General features: G+C 47.1%; 1 protein-coding gene across 5 annotated transcripts in view; it reads right to left on the bottom strand.

Moving 5' to 3' along the window:
• The window catches only part of ATG4B (autophagy related 4B cysteine peptidase), a 47335-nt gene that overhangs the window by 4915 nt on the left and 25370 nt on the right, over positions 1-17050 (bottom strand). For 3 of the 5 annotated variants that reach the window (XM_075068639.1, XM_032795928.2, XM_032795935.2), the window contains 8 exons: positions 15677-15749; positions 14734-14813; positions 10778-10974; positions 9560-9638; positions 8871-9016; positions 7032-7088; positions 3967-4060; positions 395-2395 (listed from right to left, as the gene is read on the bottom strand). In XM_075068639.1, the coding sequence (XP_074924740.1) occupies positions 2322-2395; positions 3967-4060; positions 7032-7088; positions 8871-9016; positions 9560-9638; positions 10778-10974; positions 14734-14813; positions 15677-15749 (800 nt within the window). In that variant the 3' untranslated portion in view covers positions 395-2321. Of the gene's footprint in view, positions 1-394; positions 2396-3966; positions 4061-7031; positions 7089-8870; positions 9017-9559; positions 9639-10777; positions 10975-14733; positions 14814-15676; positions 15750-17050 lie in introns of those variants that run through there. The other 2 variants (XM_075068638.1, XM_075068640.1) reach the window with 2 other exon arrangements.

Genomic DNA, 17050 nt, shown 5'->3' on the forward strand with positions numbered 1-17050 from the left:
CTCCTTTAAAAAACACAAACCAAAAATAACCTTCCCAAGCAAGCATACGGGAAATGGCTCAGTTATCTTGAGCCTGACAGAAGGATTCATGCCAACTGATCCAGGACTCAACTACATTGAGACATGGCATCTTAGCTTAGTTAGGCCTAGCTACAGTTCCAAGCATCTACTGTGGACTATCAGATACCCTTTGCACCACCTCAATTCTCTTAAGTTAGCCCAATCCTCCTTTGCCACTCAAAGCCTGGTTAAAACTAGATGCCCTAGAACTGCTTCAAGATGGTTTTCCATACTATGGCATAAGCATCTCTGGACAAGGAGTAAGGGGTAAAATACACACCTTCCATCCCTAACAGCATGGGTTGCTCCTCAGAAAGAAGTACTAAAAAAACCGAAAGATTTTAAGTTTGTTTATTCAGATACAAATTGAAAGCAGTTGATGAATGGAGCACAGCCCCACTTCGTCCGCTGTCTCCCCTCCCCCCTTAAAATTAATGCAAGAGAAAGCAGCAAGTAATTTAGTGACAGAAGCATCGTGGCTCAAGAGTTAAAATCTCTGGCTCTCTGGGAGATTATGGGTAGATAATATGCCAGTCAGCCTTGTCATGGAGGAGAGCATTTATGGCCAGTTTATGTACCTTCTGGGCACAAAAGCATCAACTGACAAGTGCTGTTCCCAAATGCAGAAAAATGCATTGCAAACATGGATTTGCCATCTGCAGAAGCCCTGGAGAAAGGAGAAGACTTCAGTAGCTTCTATGGTGGCTCACACCAGGACACAGTTTTCCTATGCATCTGTTTTTACTAAATATAGATATTATGGGCCACAGGCAAGTTCATGTAAAGTAACTGCAAGGTTTCCAGTACAATTGTGTTTGATGTTTAACTATCAACTTTTCTAGGCAACCATTTTTTTTTCCTGACATCTTCAGATCACTTAAAATGGGTTTCTCTGGCCTAGCTTCTATAGTATGCATTTGCCACACTGTGCCAGAAGGATCATAGAGGGAAGCTGCAGAATAGCATATGAAATGGTACCCATCAGCCAACAAATATATTCTATGTCCAATTAAATTTCAAGCCCCCTTGTACATCATTTTGAAAGCACAGAGTCCAATAGGAGCAGTAGCTGGAACTATTCAATCAACCCAGGAGGAATGGTGCTACACAAGATACTTTGTATCACCAAAAACTGTTGGGTTAAGGACTAATTCACAAAGGTGAAATCTTACATACCAATGCCAGGCAGCCTATGGAGTAAAGAGGGTTTAGGTATGAGAAAGGAAATGGTAGATTCTCAGTCTTCTTGTTCTGCCTCAGCACCTCCCCCACCATTTTAACTAAAAAAAAGTATCAGGCTCTTGAGATTTAAAAACCTCTCACAGGACTGTCTAGCTCTCTTAACATACACTTTAATGAAGACACCTCACTGCTGTATTTGTCAATCCATCTTTTGGGAGCCTTGGTGTTTCAGTGACTCATCCAGGGAGACTATGGCCCTCACGTACATATTTTCTTCCTTTCTCCTTCTATTTAAACTGGGTTTCTCCTCCCCTTTTGGTTGTCATCTTCAGACCTTGTGGAAAACCTCAGGGTAACGTCCAGAGAGAAAGTGCTTCACCTCTGAGAGAAGGCTACCCGTTATAAGAACAGGCAGCTTCTGGGTGAAGACAGACAGCAGTGTGTGTGAGAAAGCACTGCAACTATTATTAAGCATGAGCAGCAGCGCGTGGCCTATGACTATGGAAAACGTGACCATCTAGGTGACTAGCTCACATACTGCTGTGCTGGAGCCTCCATATGGGACAGGCCTGGTATTAATTTACATTGCTTTCCATAAATCTAAGTCTGCCCAAGTCAGCCATAAGCAGGAAAGCTGTGGAAGGAACTAGCAACAGTATAGGTTTTGCCCCCTCTAAAAGAGGGATAGCTTTGATTAAATATCACTGGGAAGTACTCATAAGGGATTAGCTCCATGTGGGATTTCTGCTGTTACTATTGTACGGGCAGCTGAGCTGCTGCTGCAACAAAACAAACAAAACTTTGAACTCCTAGGCACCACTGCATCCACTTCTTGCACGTGTTTTGCGGTGAGAAATCCTGACTCTGGCCACTGAAGCCTTAATGATGACTTGTTTCTTGATCCCAATGCAGACAGTGCACTCTGTGCTTGAGACTGCACAGAATGCTGGGATGGATGGGAGGCAGGGAGGTCAGCAAGCACCTATGAAAACCAGTAAGGGCCCAGGTGCTCGAAGGAACTTCTTCCCCTCCCACGCCCCATACACAACATAGATGTGCGGTCAGTTTCCTATCTATTTTCAAAGAGATAAGATTTCAAAGTCTTCATCCTCCGAGTCAAAGAATCTTTCTAACCTGTCTGCATCAGAAGAGTCTGAAAGACAAGAGACAAAACCACCTCTGTTTAATGTGCCTATTGCTTAAAACATTTACACCAAAGCCATGCACCAGCCCAAGCTGTATGAGGAAGAGGGGGGCCATGATTGGCTGAGGGATTTGGGGGGGAGGGAGAGAAGAGGACAGAGCATGCTTTAATAGCAAGTAACAATGGACAATCCACATTACACCTACACTATGTGTGGCACAGAATATAGTCAGTCAGCTAACCCTAAATGGTATGTTCCTCAGCACTGGATAGTTTGTGTCACAGCTTAATGTGGCACAACCTTGTGTTCTAATGTCTGGTGGCTGTATGTAGAAGTGTCAAATGCACAGACTCTATAGAGCCATAAATATATATGCTGTACGCTATATAGAGAGAATTCTGATTAAAGAGAGGCTTGGTTCAACCATATCTTTGGAAAGAGTGGACCAGTGATGTCTGGAGGCTTTATATGGACCATACTCAATCCTCTGTTGGTAGTATTGGGAGATGTCACACACCCCAACACGAGTTGAAGGAACATTTCCTTTTATTAATGCCTTTGATCCAGAACACTAGGAAATGGCAGCACCACAACCCAGATGTTACCGACTCAGCTGAGGCCAGTTCTAGCAGGGAGCTGACACTGATGCAGAGTCATGTTTCCTGCTGATTTGAAGAGTGCAGGCCACACCAATGGAGCAGGCATTGGTGAATGCCCAGCCTAGCAGCACTGAAGGCAGTGTGTGTGTTGGTCTATGATAGTTTTACCATTACAGCAGGCATGCCAGCTGAACCCTCCAAATTTGGGGATGACCGTAGAGGAAAACTCAGAGGGGAAAGAAGTGGAACAGAGTGGACCTAGCAGAGACCAACACTAGCTAAAGCAACAAGAATGTGTGTGTTAGGTTTTACCAGAGTAACCAACAGCTAGTGAAATGCTGACTGCACAGCAGGAACAGAGGAGACTAGTCAGCTAAGAATTGGTGGGGCTCCGGGTTGGGGCTCATTCGGTTGGATGAGGGAGCACATGCAAAAGCCCAATGGTTCCTGCTTTCCAGTGTTCCAACTAGATTGAGGACCCATATGCACCAAGAGCATGGATGTATCTATACAGAAAACACCCAAAGGGAAGTACTCTCAACTGAGGCAATAAGGGAAAAAGCAGCCAATATCTCGAGGACAACGACTGCAGTAAGACCAAAGTGAGACTGAATTAATCACAAACATCAGTAATTCTAACGAGGGCCACGGCAATAAGATGAGCAGAAAAAAATAATGGCTTGGTAAGGGAAGGGAGAACTGAAGGTGAGCAGCCCATTCCAACATTTTAGGGAGGAACAAGAGATGGGAAATAAGGAAAATATGAACCAAGAAGGATTAAGAAAAAAGGGAAAGAAAAAGCTCTCTTAGAGGAATGGACAGAGTGTGAGATAAGGGAGACTGAGAAAGGCAGTGATAGAACTGAGTGTCACAGCAGGGAGAAATAGATAAGAGCGCATGGTATAAATGACAGGACACATCCAGTTCCTGGTAACTACAGAGATGTTTGTTCACAGATATTCCAGATGGCTGGGCCTTACCTGGTGTGAGATTCAGAACATCAGGGCTGGAAAAGTGTGAAGGCTGATGTTCTACCAGTTCAAACATTGGCAGAGCTCCTCTTAGCAGGGACAGCTGTGGAGCGAACACAGAAGCCAGCCTGTTAGCACAAATATGCCCCCAATCAAGGGTAATAGTGACAGCCTCTTCACTCAGGTACCAGAAGGAAGGTGAAGAATCTGACAGAAAAACTGACTAATATGTTCCTCTTCTCTATCTGTAAACCCCTGCCTTTTCTGGGAAGGGAGCAGTCAGCTAGCTGGTTTCTATCACTAGACAGCAAGGGATGGCAAAGAGGATCCATAATGCCTTTAGCTCTCCTCCCAGTTGGTAAGGATAGCTCCTGGCAGAGCAGTACAGCAGAATACTTATTTTAAAGGGAGTTCATGTGTAGAGATTTCCTGGTGTAGAGATTGAGAGCAGATCTATCCTAGGAGCACCAACTGCACACAAGCACCAAGAAGGTAACTAGCAGGGCCGGCTTTAGGAAGTGCGGGGCCCAATTTGAACATTTTCGGCGGGGCCCTGGCAGGGATGACTTAAAAAAAAAGTGGAAAAAAGCCTCTCATTTCTTTCATGTATTATTTACTTTTCATAACTATATAAATAATAAAATTATATATTATAAACATTGCATCATATATGCTGTTGATTGGCTATTAATGACCGCCGTTTCACATGTGTGGGTCCCAGCCACTCACTGAGGGTGTGCACATGTGTTGGTCCCAGCTGCTCCCTGCCCCCCTCATTGAAGCAGGTGTGCAAGGTTACTGCCCTGGAAACTGCAGGGCAGCAGTGGACATGGGGCTGGCTGGAGGCAGGGGCTGGCTGCAGGCAGGGCAAGGGGTGTAGGGCTGGTTGGAGACGGGGTGTGGGGCAGGCTGGCTTCAGGCAGGGCCACAGGGGGGTGCAGCAGGGGTTTGCAGGGCTGGAGACAGGAATGCGGGACTGGCTGGCTTCAGGCAGTGGGGTGTAGCAGGGGTTGACTGGAGACAGGGCAGGGGGTGCAGGCTGGGCATGGCGTGCAGGGCTGGTGCGGGCAGCAGTGTGTGGGGGGCTGGCTGGCTTTGGGCAGGGCTGCAGGGGTGTGTAGCAGGAGTTGGCTAGAGACAGGAAAGGGGGTTTGGCAGGGGCTGGCTGTGGGCACGGGGTGCAGAGCTGGCTGCAGGCAGGGGGGGCCGGACTGGTGTGGGCAGGTCAGGGGGTGCAGCAGAGGCAGCTGGAACCCCAGTCCTTTAAGTAGCCCCCAAACCCTCATCTACCCCGCCCCAGACCTTTTAAATAGCAGCGGGAGCGCTAGAGAATGCATGAGGGAGGGGGGCTCCGGGGGCTATTTAAAGGACCGGGGTGGCAGAGGCAGCTGGAGCCCCGGGGGCCTTTAAATAGCCCCTGGAGCCTCTCACTGCCCCAGGGCTCTGGGGGCTATTTAAAGGCCCCCGGGGCTCCAGCCGGGGTCGCAGGGCTTGCTGTGCTCTGGCCAGAGCTCCAGACGGGAGAGCGGGGCTTGCCGCACTCCGGCTGGAGCGCGACAAGCCCCGCGATCCCGCTGTCCTGGCCAGAAGAGCGGCAAAGCCCCGAGACCCCGCTCTCCTGGTTGGAGTCCCGGCCGGAGAGCAGCAACGCCCCGCGACCCCGCTCTCCCGGCTGGAGCCCCGGCCCAGCGCAGCAAGCCCCGCGACCCCGCTCTTCTGGCTGGAGCCCCGGCGGGAGAGCAGCAAAGCCCTGCCGCCCCGCTCTCCCGGCTGGAGCCCCGGCTCGAGCGTGGCAAGCCCCACCGCCAAGGCTGGAGCTCTAGCTGGGAAAGCGAGGCCGCTCCGCGCTCCCGCTGGCGCTTCGCTCAAAGGAGCCGGACCATGGAAGACCCCGGAGCAGACAGCAGCCGGGGACCAGGGTAAGTGTAAAAAAATTAAAAAGGTGCCATAGGCGCGGGGCCCGATTCCCTGGAATCGGCCTAAAGCCGGCCCTGGTAACTAGAGCCTCACAGCATCTGAGGCAAACAGCAGGGCTAGCCTTGGAAAACACTCAAGACATTATCAGGGAGCTGTTATATTTGTTCAAGCTAAATGAGTTATTAGTTCTGAGGGTTCAGCTTCTAAGCCCCAAACTAACCAAACCACAGCTTAACTGTATCTCTACCACTTGGGACTGTTAAAGCCACCAAACTTCAAATTAGGCAAGGATAGGACATGGTTACTATATGGACCTGAGACTCCCATCCAACCCCTTCCCAAGTATTTCCAAGGAATAAACCAAGGGTGTTCCTTGTGTTCCACAGAGATCCCACAGGGCCCTGTTTTAGCAGAGGTGTTAGCCTCATTGTCCTCGACAGTTCCAAGCTGGGTAATTCTATTTTGCTCACCCAAATTCCTTATGCAATTTCAGAAGGTTGTGGTGCACTTCAATTCCTTTTCTCATTGCTACTTTGTTAAACTGCTGCTGCAGGGACTGAGGAGATCAGGGATCTTTCCCTGTCTCTGGCAGACTTCCTATGACACACCAGACAAGACATGAATCTCACCACAGACCTGTCTAATTTTTCTAAAGGTGATTATAATTTTTTGTAAAGTGATAACTCCTATTTTCAGCCTTGAAGAGCTTCACATATTAATGGTTGTAAGGTGCTTAGAGATCATAACTGAGCTAGTCCCCCCACCGGTCAATCTGCTGGCCTTCAAGGCAAGGCATACAAGATCACCTCTCAGGTATTTGCATTTCTATTTGCAAGTTAAATGTGGGGGGCTGAGTTCTTTTTGGTTTTAATTAACAACTAGCTCTGTACTCTTTAAAAGTGGTGGGGGAGGGATAGCTCAGTGGTTTGAGCATTGGCCTGCTAAACCCAGGGTTGTGAGCTCAATCCTTGAGGGGGTCATTTACGGATCTGGGGATTGGTCCTGCTTTGAGCAGGGGTTGGACTAGATGACCTCCTGAGGTCCCTTCCAACCCTGATATTCTATGATTCACCCTGCAGAGTGTGCTGGATGCATTTGCAGAAGTTGGAAAATAATATAGACCATGCCCTTTACCAGTGACATGGCTGAACACAAACCTTTTTGATTTGCTGGCACCAGTTATTAAAGTCTTCCTCTGTGTTGCAGAAAAAGCCCTGAAAAGAAATTGTGTACAGTCTTTATTATCTTAGAATAAAACCAAAAAGTGTGGATACTGTCTATCAAAGCCTCACAGAGTAATGCCAAGTAATTATATGAAATATACATTCTGAACATTGGCTATGCCAATAAAAATGTTTCTGCTTTTCATGTAATGACAGAGCCAAAAATTTGAGAGAGAGAGAATGTTTTTGTAGTTCCAGCCACTTGGCTTTAAACTGTAATTCAGATGTAGCAAAACTGGCTACTTCTCATGGACTTACTCAGGCCAGTCTATTCCAATGCTGAAAACACTGACCATGGTCTCAGCTGGGGCACATGACTTATAAGGAGAGGCTGAGGGAACTGGGCTTATTTAGTCTGCAGAAGAGAAGAGTGAGGGGGGATTTGATAGCTGCTTTCAACTACCTGAAAGGGGGTTCCAAAGAGGATGGAGCTCTGCTGTTCTCAGTGGTGGCAGATGACAGAACAAGGAGTAATGGTCTCAAGCTGCAGTGGGGGAGGTCTAGGTTGGATATTAGGAAAAACTATTTCACTCGGAGGGTAGTGAAGCACTGGAATGGGTTACCTAAGGAGGTGGTGGAATCTCCATCCTTAGAGGTTTAAGGTCAGGCTTGACAAAGCCCTGGCTGGGATGATTTAATTGGTGCTGGTCCTGCTTTGAGCAGGGGGTTGGACTAGATGACCTCTTGAGGTCCCTTCCAACCCTGATATTCTATGATGGAAGTGACATGGGGACACAGCCAGCCCAGCTGGACACACAGTTCAGACATTTCACATTTACCTGAAAACACAGTGTTACAATTGTACTTGGGTCCAGAAGTGCTGACTTTCTAATGGCTCTGCCCCAGGCCGTGCCCCACTCCACCCCTTCCCCCGAGCCTCTACCTCACCCCACCTCTTCCTGCCTCTTCCCAGAAGCCCCCACTCTCATGCCACCTTTTCCCATTCACGCTTCACCTCGCCTCTTCCCTCCCCTGAGCATGCCCCGCCATTGCTCCTGTCCCTCCCACCAGTGCTTCCTGCATGCCATGGAATAGCTGATCTGCAGCGGCAGGAAGCGCTGGGAAGGAGGGGAAAGTGCTGATTTGTGGGTTTGCTGGCAGGTAGAAGGCACTGGAGGGAGGGGGAGAAGATGCCGGTAGGTGCTCAGCACCCACCATTTTTTTCCCCAGTGGGCGAGCCAGTCCTGGAGCACCCACGAAGTCAGCGCCTACGCTTGGGTCAACTAGTTCACCACAAGGCAGGGTGCAAATCCAGACTGCAATTCAGAGATTGCAGAACCTCAGAGTTATCAAGCTGCTGTCAGAAAGGCAATTGAATGTACAACTGCATGAAGATAAAGTCAGGGATACAGAAGAGGCAACTTCTTTCTAGGTACCCTTCACTGTACCCTGGGGCTGCTATAATCTCCATAGGTCAATGCATTCACTTTATTTCAGAGTTGCCTGCAGCACTTGCTACACTACATGACAGACCCTTAGCAATTAGTCACTGTGTAGATGCAGCAGTGTAAGCGGGGTTTTCCCCTCTACTGAATTGTTTCATGCAGAAGAGTTATTTTTGACCAAAATTTTAACTTAAGTCAGGGTATGGAAGAGTTTGCCAATAGGACTGGCAAGTAAATAGCATCTGCATCAGCAGACTTGTAGGGAGAGGAAACAGCCAGAAAAGAAGGGAAAGCTGAAAAAGACGGTTCCAACTGCTACAGTGGCATGACTGCAAAGACAGGGTCAATCTCTCAACAGCCGGCACAGAAACAAGTAACAGATACACACCACTGCGATGGATGGGTCAAGTTCAGCAATGCTCATTCGGCATGGGGGGTGCTGGCAGTGGAAGCTCTCATCAGGGATACAGCCGTTGTCACTGGGTTCCATTGCAGGCTGTGTAGTGTGGGGGTCCAAGTAAATTAGCTCCTCACCTGGACAAAACAGGAGAAATTAACAGGGTATGTCACACCAGATGAGCACCTTGTGAGTGAGCGAGTGGATAAAGGTCACTAACACATCCTTTGTCCCTTCATAATTGGTTCATGATTTGGAAAACAGAAGGAAGAGGAAAATATACAGGTGCTCACAAAGGAAAAGAGGGAGAAGAGAGTAAACAAATTACACAACCCCATGAAGGGAAGGCAGCTCTGGATCTAGGACAAGGTCAGACAGACCCATCTGCTGCAATTTAATTCTATGTGAGGAATGTTCCACAAGGAATAGCACTTTAGAGTTTGCTAAAGGAGTCTATACCCATGGCTGCAGTCACCCTGGATCCTTGCTCACGAGGCTCATCTCATAGCACGCTCAAGCTATTCTCAAGTAAACAGGGAACAAAACTCTGGGGAAGGTGAGGGCGAGTTGGGGGAGGGCTGTACTGCTCCACAGTTACTTCCCTATCTGTGGGCAGACATCTCAAGACATACTGGACACCTCCCTAACATGGCACAAAGCTAGGCTGGTTAGTCACTCACCTACATAGCCAATGAAGTAATGAGCACTGTTGGGTTTCCCTCCAATCACTCCCAGGGACTGAGGCATCATGAAGCAGTGCTGGAAAGCAAGACAGAACATGGGCAGATGGCAGGCAGCAGCAACTAGAGCAAGTGATCAGAAATCAAACTCAAAGAATCACTGTGATAGTGGCACATGCTGGGCTTCTGAACCATGAGCAAGCCCAGCAGCAGAAGCAACGGTTTATGGTAGAAGGTCTCTGCCAGGAGGGAAGGATGCTGCCACATGGAGCCTTTGAGGGAAAGAGGCTCAGAGAAGCCTTAGAGCCCTGGGGAGAAGTAGACCAAGAAGAAAAAGGGGCAAGAGGAGGAGGAAGAGATGAGACTCCAGATATTGCGTGGTGCAATCTGCACTATGGTCACAAATTCCACAAGCAACTGAGCAAAACCCAGCTCCACTCAGTCAATGACTAAACTCCCATTGACTTTAGTAGTGTCAGGATTTACCCCTAAATCTTTTGTCAATGGATCTGCAATAGCACTCCCAAGGGAATTACATTGTTCCGAATGTTCTTGGGAAATGGATGAGAGAATTTAGCATCCACGTTGCTGAATCCAAGCACAATTCAGTGAATTCAGGCCAAGTACCAAGCCTGAATTCAGAGTGCCCATACTCACACAGCCGAGGGACTGACACCACTGTTAGAGCAAGACACTGTGCAACCTTCTTCACAAAGTCAACGTATGCCCCTCAGAACCTGATCTCTGCCAGCCTCGGCTGCTCCAAAGGCTGGTCTGGAATCCCAGAGTTCTGCTCACACCACACACAGCTCTGACACCATAGCTGGATGTGGACTTGCAGCACATAGCACTTAAAGCTCAGGCTGCTGCCAAGCAGAGACTGGCAGTCATCCTGAATGCTCTGGTGGCTTGGACTGGGTACAGACACAAGTAGGGACTGATATTAGACCATGGGTAAAATTCTCAGAAGCACCTCAATCTCATTTTCAAGAGTGACTTAACCACTTTGGCTTTTAAGTCCCATTGACTGTCAAGGAGACTTAGGCACCTAAACACCAATGTCTCTCTTGCAACTGGAACTTGGGCACTTATGAACATTTTGCCTCAGAACCAGTTTTACACCTGACCTAACCAAGACTTATTTCCTTGGCTCTCAGCAGTAAAACACCAGAAAGTCAGCTCGCCCATGGCCATGCTAAACAGCACTAATTCCCCTACCTTTAGTGTTTCAATATAAGCTTCATTGATATCTGTGAGCCCAAGGCGAAGAGGTATCAGCAGCACCAATGGTTTCCATTGCGACAACCTATCTGTAATCTCTGCTCCATCCGGGAACCCATTATAGAGCAGGTCTGACTCTGCAGCAGGGAACGCTGCAGCCCCAGCACACAAGAAATTGGACTTGCATAACCTTCCTACAGAAAAGGAGCAGACACACACACAAGCAGAAATGGTTTCAGGAAAAGCATCAAACAGCTCATAGTCCTTGAATACTTCTCCCCTAACGCTTCCCCCCCACTTCCCGCCCTCCCCCCACACACACACACCCCGCTGCCACCTCAGTGCTCAACAGAAACTGCCATCTAATTTCTCAGAACTACATGACACTTAAATAAGCAGCTGGTTTAAAGAGCAAGCACTTTGTTTGAGTTATATATTCTCTCCAGAACCCTCTGGTAAAGTTCACATTGATGTAAACTTGTTTTAGAAATACTGTACATCAAGCCTTTTACACCAAAGCACTTAGAACACTCATGGTATGTCTACACATCAATAAAACACTTGTGACTGGCCTGTGTCAGCTGACTTGGGCTTGCAGGGCCCGGGGTCAGGGCTATACAACTGCAGTGCAGATATTCAGACTCAGGCTGGAGCCAGGGCTCTGGGAGCCCATGAGGGGGGAGGGTTCCAAAGCAGCAACTCCAGTCCGAGCCCAAACATCTACATTGCAATTTTAGAGTCCCACAGTCTGAGCCCAAGCAGGTGTTTTATTGCTATGTAGACATACCCACAGGGATCACTTGGGGCACCATTAAAAAGCAGCCATCTTTACAGCAGCAATGCAAGAACCAGCAACTGCCCTGTGCCAGCAAGATTAAACAGTACACTTGTGAGGAGAGGCAAAACAACGATGCAACTGAAATCACAGGGAGAATTTAGGTAAAAAGAATGTAAGTGCTTGAGTTGTAATTTGGTCAGGACACTGGGGCTGAACACAGGAGGTCTTCATCTTAATAAGATACAAACGGAGCACTAAATAGCCACACTAAGAGTCTTACAAGTACCCTTCAGGGTACTTAGTCTTCAAAGAGACAACACAAGATTTCTGGCAAGTATTCTTGCCAAAGTCAGGCAGGCCAGATGAAAGGAGTCCAAGAGACAATTCCAGGGGTATCCAAAGTTGGAGTGTTCAGAAATTCTGGAACCTCAGTTAACTAAGATCCCTTAAAACAAAACACATCTGCATCAGCTCTGACAAACATGACAGCGTCTTTACAAGCAGAAGAGTTGACTACAATTAAGGGTAGTTCAAGAAAGCTTTCAGTTCTAATACCTTTTTTCGGTTGTCTGGTTCCACAAAATAGCTTCCAAGCAATCCCAATTTTTCCACTCCATGAGACCTCCCAGCTTGCACCATACCAGTGAGGACATTGACAAGTGGAGTCTGCCTAGGAGGGTAATGTGAGGGATACTATCAACACGATGCATGCTGTGAAGTCAGGGATCATTCAGAAGCTACTTTAAGAGCCCTAAGGGGAGTGGAGGAGGGAAAATGTTATAATTGGGAGGCACTTTACATTTCAAGGGGGCTTTGTGTTAACAGTGACACTTAGCACGAACAGCTATCTATTTAGAGTACTGTACAAATACTAATTCTCACAGCACACCTGTGAGGTGAGCACTGAGTACCCCCATTTTACAGATGGGGAAACTGAGGCAGAAAGTTTAGCCAGGTTGCTGAAGGCCACCCAGCAACTCAGTGACAAACAGATTTTCCCATTACATGGGACTTTCTGACCCCTACCCACAACAACACTTCTCTAGGCCTTACTGCCTCACTTGCTAAGTCTACCGCTCCTTACAAAACTGTGGTGTTATTTTATAATAAAGTGATGCAGATTAACAAATGTAAAGCAAACAGAAAAGATGGCCTAAACAAGAAGCTGCAGCCATGTATGGCACAACATGTGTAAGTACTTGCGGACATCTGCAGTTCAAGCAGGGCACTTGTTTGCCAGACCTATATCCCAACTTGACCAAAAGAAAGTGCTATAAGGACACAAAGCATTCACAATGCATAAATGTCTAGTTGGCAGCCAGTATCAAGGGGAGTGCCCCAAGGGTTTTGTCCTGGGGTCGGTTTTATTCAATATCTTCATTAATGATCTGGAGGATGGCGTGGACTGCACTCTCAGCAAGTTTGCAGATGACACTAAACTGGGAGAACTAATAGGGATAGGATACAGAGGGACATCTAAACAAATTAGAGGATTGGGCCAAAAGAAATCTGATGGAGGTTCAACAAGGACAAGTGCAGAGTCCTGCACTTAGGATGGAAGAATCCCATACACTGTTACAGAATAGGGACCGAGTGGCTAGGCAGCAGTTGTGCAGAAAAGAACCTAGGGGTTACAGTGGATGAGAAGCTGGATATGAGTCAACAGTGTGCCCTGGTTGCCAAAAAGGCTAATGGCATTTTGGGTTGTATAAGTAGGAGGGACATGATCATTCCCCTCTATTCGACATTGGTGAGGCCTCATCTGAAGTACTGTGTCCAGTTTTGGGCCCCACACTACAAGAAGGATGTGGAAAAATTGGAAAGTCCAGTAGAGGGCAACAAAAATGATTAGGGGATAGAGCACATGACTTATGAGGAGAGGCTGAGGGAACTGAGATTGTTTAGTCTGCAGAAGAGAAGAGTGAGGGGGGATTTGATTGCTGCTTTCAACTACCTGAAAGGGGGTTCGAAAGAGGATAGATCTAGACTGTTCTCAGTGGTACCAGATAATAGAACAAGGAATAATGGTCTCAAGTTGCAGTGGGGGAGGTTTAGGTTGGATATTAGGAAAATCTTTTTCATTAGAAGGATGGTGAAGCCCTCGAATAGGTTACCTAGGGAGGTGGTGGAATATCCTTCTTTAAAGGTTTTTAAGGTCAGACTTGACAAAGCCCTGGCTGGGATGATTTAGTTGGGGATTGGTCCTGCTTTGAGCAGGGGGTTGGACTAGATGACCTCCTAAGGTCCCTTCCAACCGTGATATTTTAGGATTCTATGGAACGGAAACATTTGGAGGCACTTGTTTGCGTCATACTAGGTATATGAATGACTGGGCAGTACAGCTTTTTGTTTGGGCTATTTGCAGACCCTTCTCTGAGGTAATTCTCCTATCTGAATCCATTTATTTTTTCACCTGCCATCACTGGGTTAGTGGACTGATCTGGCCATCCTGTAAAACTTTTTGTATTTATTCCACACCCTCGGAAGCATTATTTGGTTTTCCTTCCAAGACTTTCCTGCCAGCAGTCTGAAAATCTTGTCACTCTTATTGCAGCTATTTGCTCTGTTGCATTACAAATCACTACCTGGATTTAGCTACTTGCAACCATTGTGTGCTTTCATCCCATTTATAGTTCTAAAATTCTTTATCTTTGATCTCATGTGCTCCTTATGTCCCAGTCTCCTTTAAACTGAAACTTCCTAACAGTGCTTTGGGTTTAAGTGATTTACTCATAGCACGTTCCATTTGTTGTCCCCTGTATTCATTTGGTTCTAGGGTCCAGTGGTCCCTCCTGCTAGTCTAGGGGAGGGGCCTTTAGAAGTGGGCAGGCACAACCTCCCAGGTTTTCCCAATAAGGCTGTGTAGACTTCCAGGCTTGGCCCAAGCTCTAGGACCCTCCCACCCTGCAGGGTCCTAGAGCCCGGACTCTAGCCCAAGCCTAGAAGTCTACAGAGCAATGAAACAGTCCATCACCCCAAGCCCTGCACACCTGAGTTGGCTGGCACAGGCTAGCCGTGGGTTTTTCTTTGCTGTGTAGGCCTACCCTTTGGTTCTAACCCACCTGGCCGCAGTTTACTATAAGTTTGGTTGTGTTATACTGCAATTGATCTTGTGGTTCCTTCCATACAGCTTGCAGCCAGGGCACACAACTTTGACTCCATCTGTTATACTTACTGATTTCTTCCATCACTACAGTGTTGTCCATGGCTATATGTACTGCCAATGAGCTCCATGTATCAAAAGTGGCAAGTTTTCTACAGGAAAGAGAGAGAAGTAAATAGAGGACTAACAAGGCACTAAGCAAAGGCATGGTTCTAAGAGAAGAACTTTCACTATTTCCCCTATAGTTTTCATAAAACAAGATACTGAACTAGAGAAGATACTGGCTTTCACAGTTTGTGCCAGTCCTACCTCCTCTCAGTAGAATTCACTGCAAGAATTCATAGCTTATGCAGTCAAAGCAGTGAGGGAAATGCTGTAGGGAGAGAAAATGCCTCTAACCTACAGTGGTGATTGAACAACAGTGCAGTATTATCATGTCCAATTCCTGCAGATAACAGCATACTCCCATGCAACTCTCTCCCTGGGCTCACCACCATAAAGCCCCAGTGGGAAATAATTTTTTTAAAAAATAAAGGTTTACGCTTTATTCTGCCACTGCATTAGTCACTCAAATGGCGAGACTGCCTCTGTCCTTGACTCTTAGGGAATACCACTGCCGTCAAGGTCTGCAAAGGCAGTCCTCAGATGTAAACACAGATTCAGAGATGTTAAACACAAGCAGAGATTCCAGCAGCAAGCCCAATACCTTGCTGGGCCTAGAGACAGATTCTTGGAGGACTGTCCTCAATTGGAGTTCACGTGTCATTTTGGTCCACCAAGCCTGCGAGCAAGGGGTAACGTCCATCTCCTCTCTCAAGTTTTTGCCCCCCTGGGATTGATTTCACAGGGAGTTGGGAGACAATTTAGTTAGGACACCACGCTATTCAGCACAATTGCTTTTATATGGCACACTACATCCAGAGACTTGGGCGATGGGCTGTTTGATTGACAGAAAAGTAAAAAACTACCCCATTGCATTGCACAGAAGGAATAAAGGGTAAAGCCCAGAACTTACTTGAGCACTTGTGCAACTGTGTTTGGTCCGTACCACTGGCCTATCGATTTGCCCTCTCCAACTCCCATCTGGGCTGCACCAAGTAGACACAACCAAATTAGTTAGAAGCCTCCATCAGTTACAAAAAGGACTTTACAGGAAAAGCTACAGCTTGGGTCTGGGCTACACTAAAGGGTTAGGTGAACCCAGCAACATCTATCAGGGGTATGAAAATTCCACACCCCTGAGTGATGCAGTTAAACTGACCTACCTATCCCCAGTGTTGACAGCACTATGTCAACAGAACAATTCTTCCATCAACTTAGCTAATGCCTCTCGGGGAAGTGGATTACCTCACACTGACAGGAGAACCCCTCCTGTCAGCACAGGTAGTGACTACACTGCAATGCTACAGCGGTAGCATTGCAAGTGTAGACAAGTCCTTAGACATGCTTTGGAGTTAGATGATGCCATCTTGCCTGGGGTGTGCTGAGATCATAGCACCTCATGTGACTATAATAATGGCCCTCCCAAGTCAATTAAGAAGCCATATTAATAGGCTCCAAAAAGGAGTCTCAGCCATACTCTGCTGGAAGCAAGATCGATTCAGGGCTCAGGAATGAGACAAAGGGAATTCCTAAAAAGGCTAAGAACTGCAGATGCTTCAGAGGAAATGCTATTTAGAAGCAATTCTATTTAAATGACGCCTGATTGTTACTGCCACCGTTCCTGCTGTCTAACTAGGAGTGCAGGTGCTTAGCTCCTCCCAAAAAACAGGCCCGTTGCCATTTTTGCTTTGCTTTTCCTTCATCCTTAGAACACTTGCACCCAGACAGGATCTTTGTGGAATTCATGAACACCTCCTACTCCTCATTTCCCCACCTGATGCAATCTTCTTGCTTGCAAGATTCCTATGTAGCTGCTGTGGGCATGACTGTCATCATATTCTCTCTCCTGTCTTGAGACGGGCAAGTACAAGGGAGATAAAGATACTGGCATTAGGCTGACAGGATTTTCATGTCACAAATCCTTCAACCCTTAAATCAATAACCTTAGTTTTAGGCAACACCACATAAGGAAGCAGTACTGTATAGATTTCATTCATACACAGCAGCACAAATACATAGAAGCTGATCTGAACACACTTTACTACAGCCCTTGGCAAATTATTTGTACATCAATCTCTCACAAGTAGGTTATTTCTGAAGTTGCTGTGCTACTAAAATAAACCTGAAGAATCTGTTGCTGTTCTGTAACATTCAGGGAAACCCAGGGCAGGACACTCCTACCTAGGGGGGAGGGATAGCTCAGTGGTTTGAGCATTGGCCTGAAACCCAGGGTTGAGAGTTCAATCCACTTAGGGATCTGGGGCAAAAATCAGTACTTGGTCCTGCT

Source organism: Chelonoidis abingdonii, chromosome 8 (genome assembly GCF_003597395.2).
Source record: "Chelonoidis abingdonii isolate Lonesome George chromosome 8, CheloAbing_2.0, whole genome shotgun sequence".
Taxonomy (NCBI): Eukaryota; Metazoa; Chordata; order Testudines; family Testudinidae; genus Chelonoidis; species Chelonoidis abingdonii.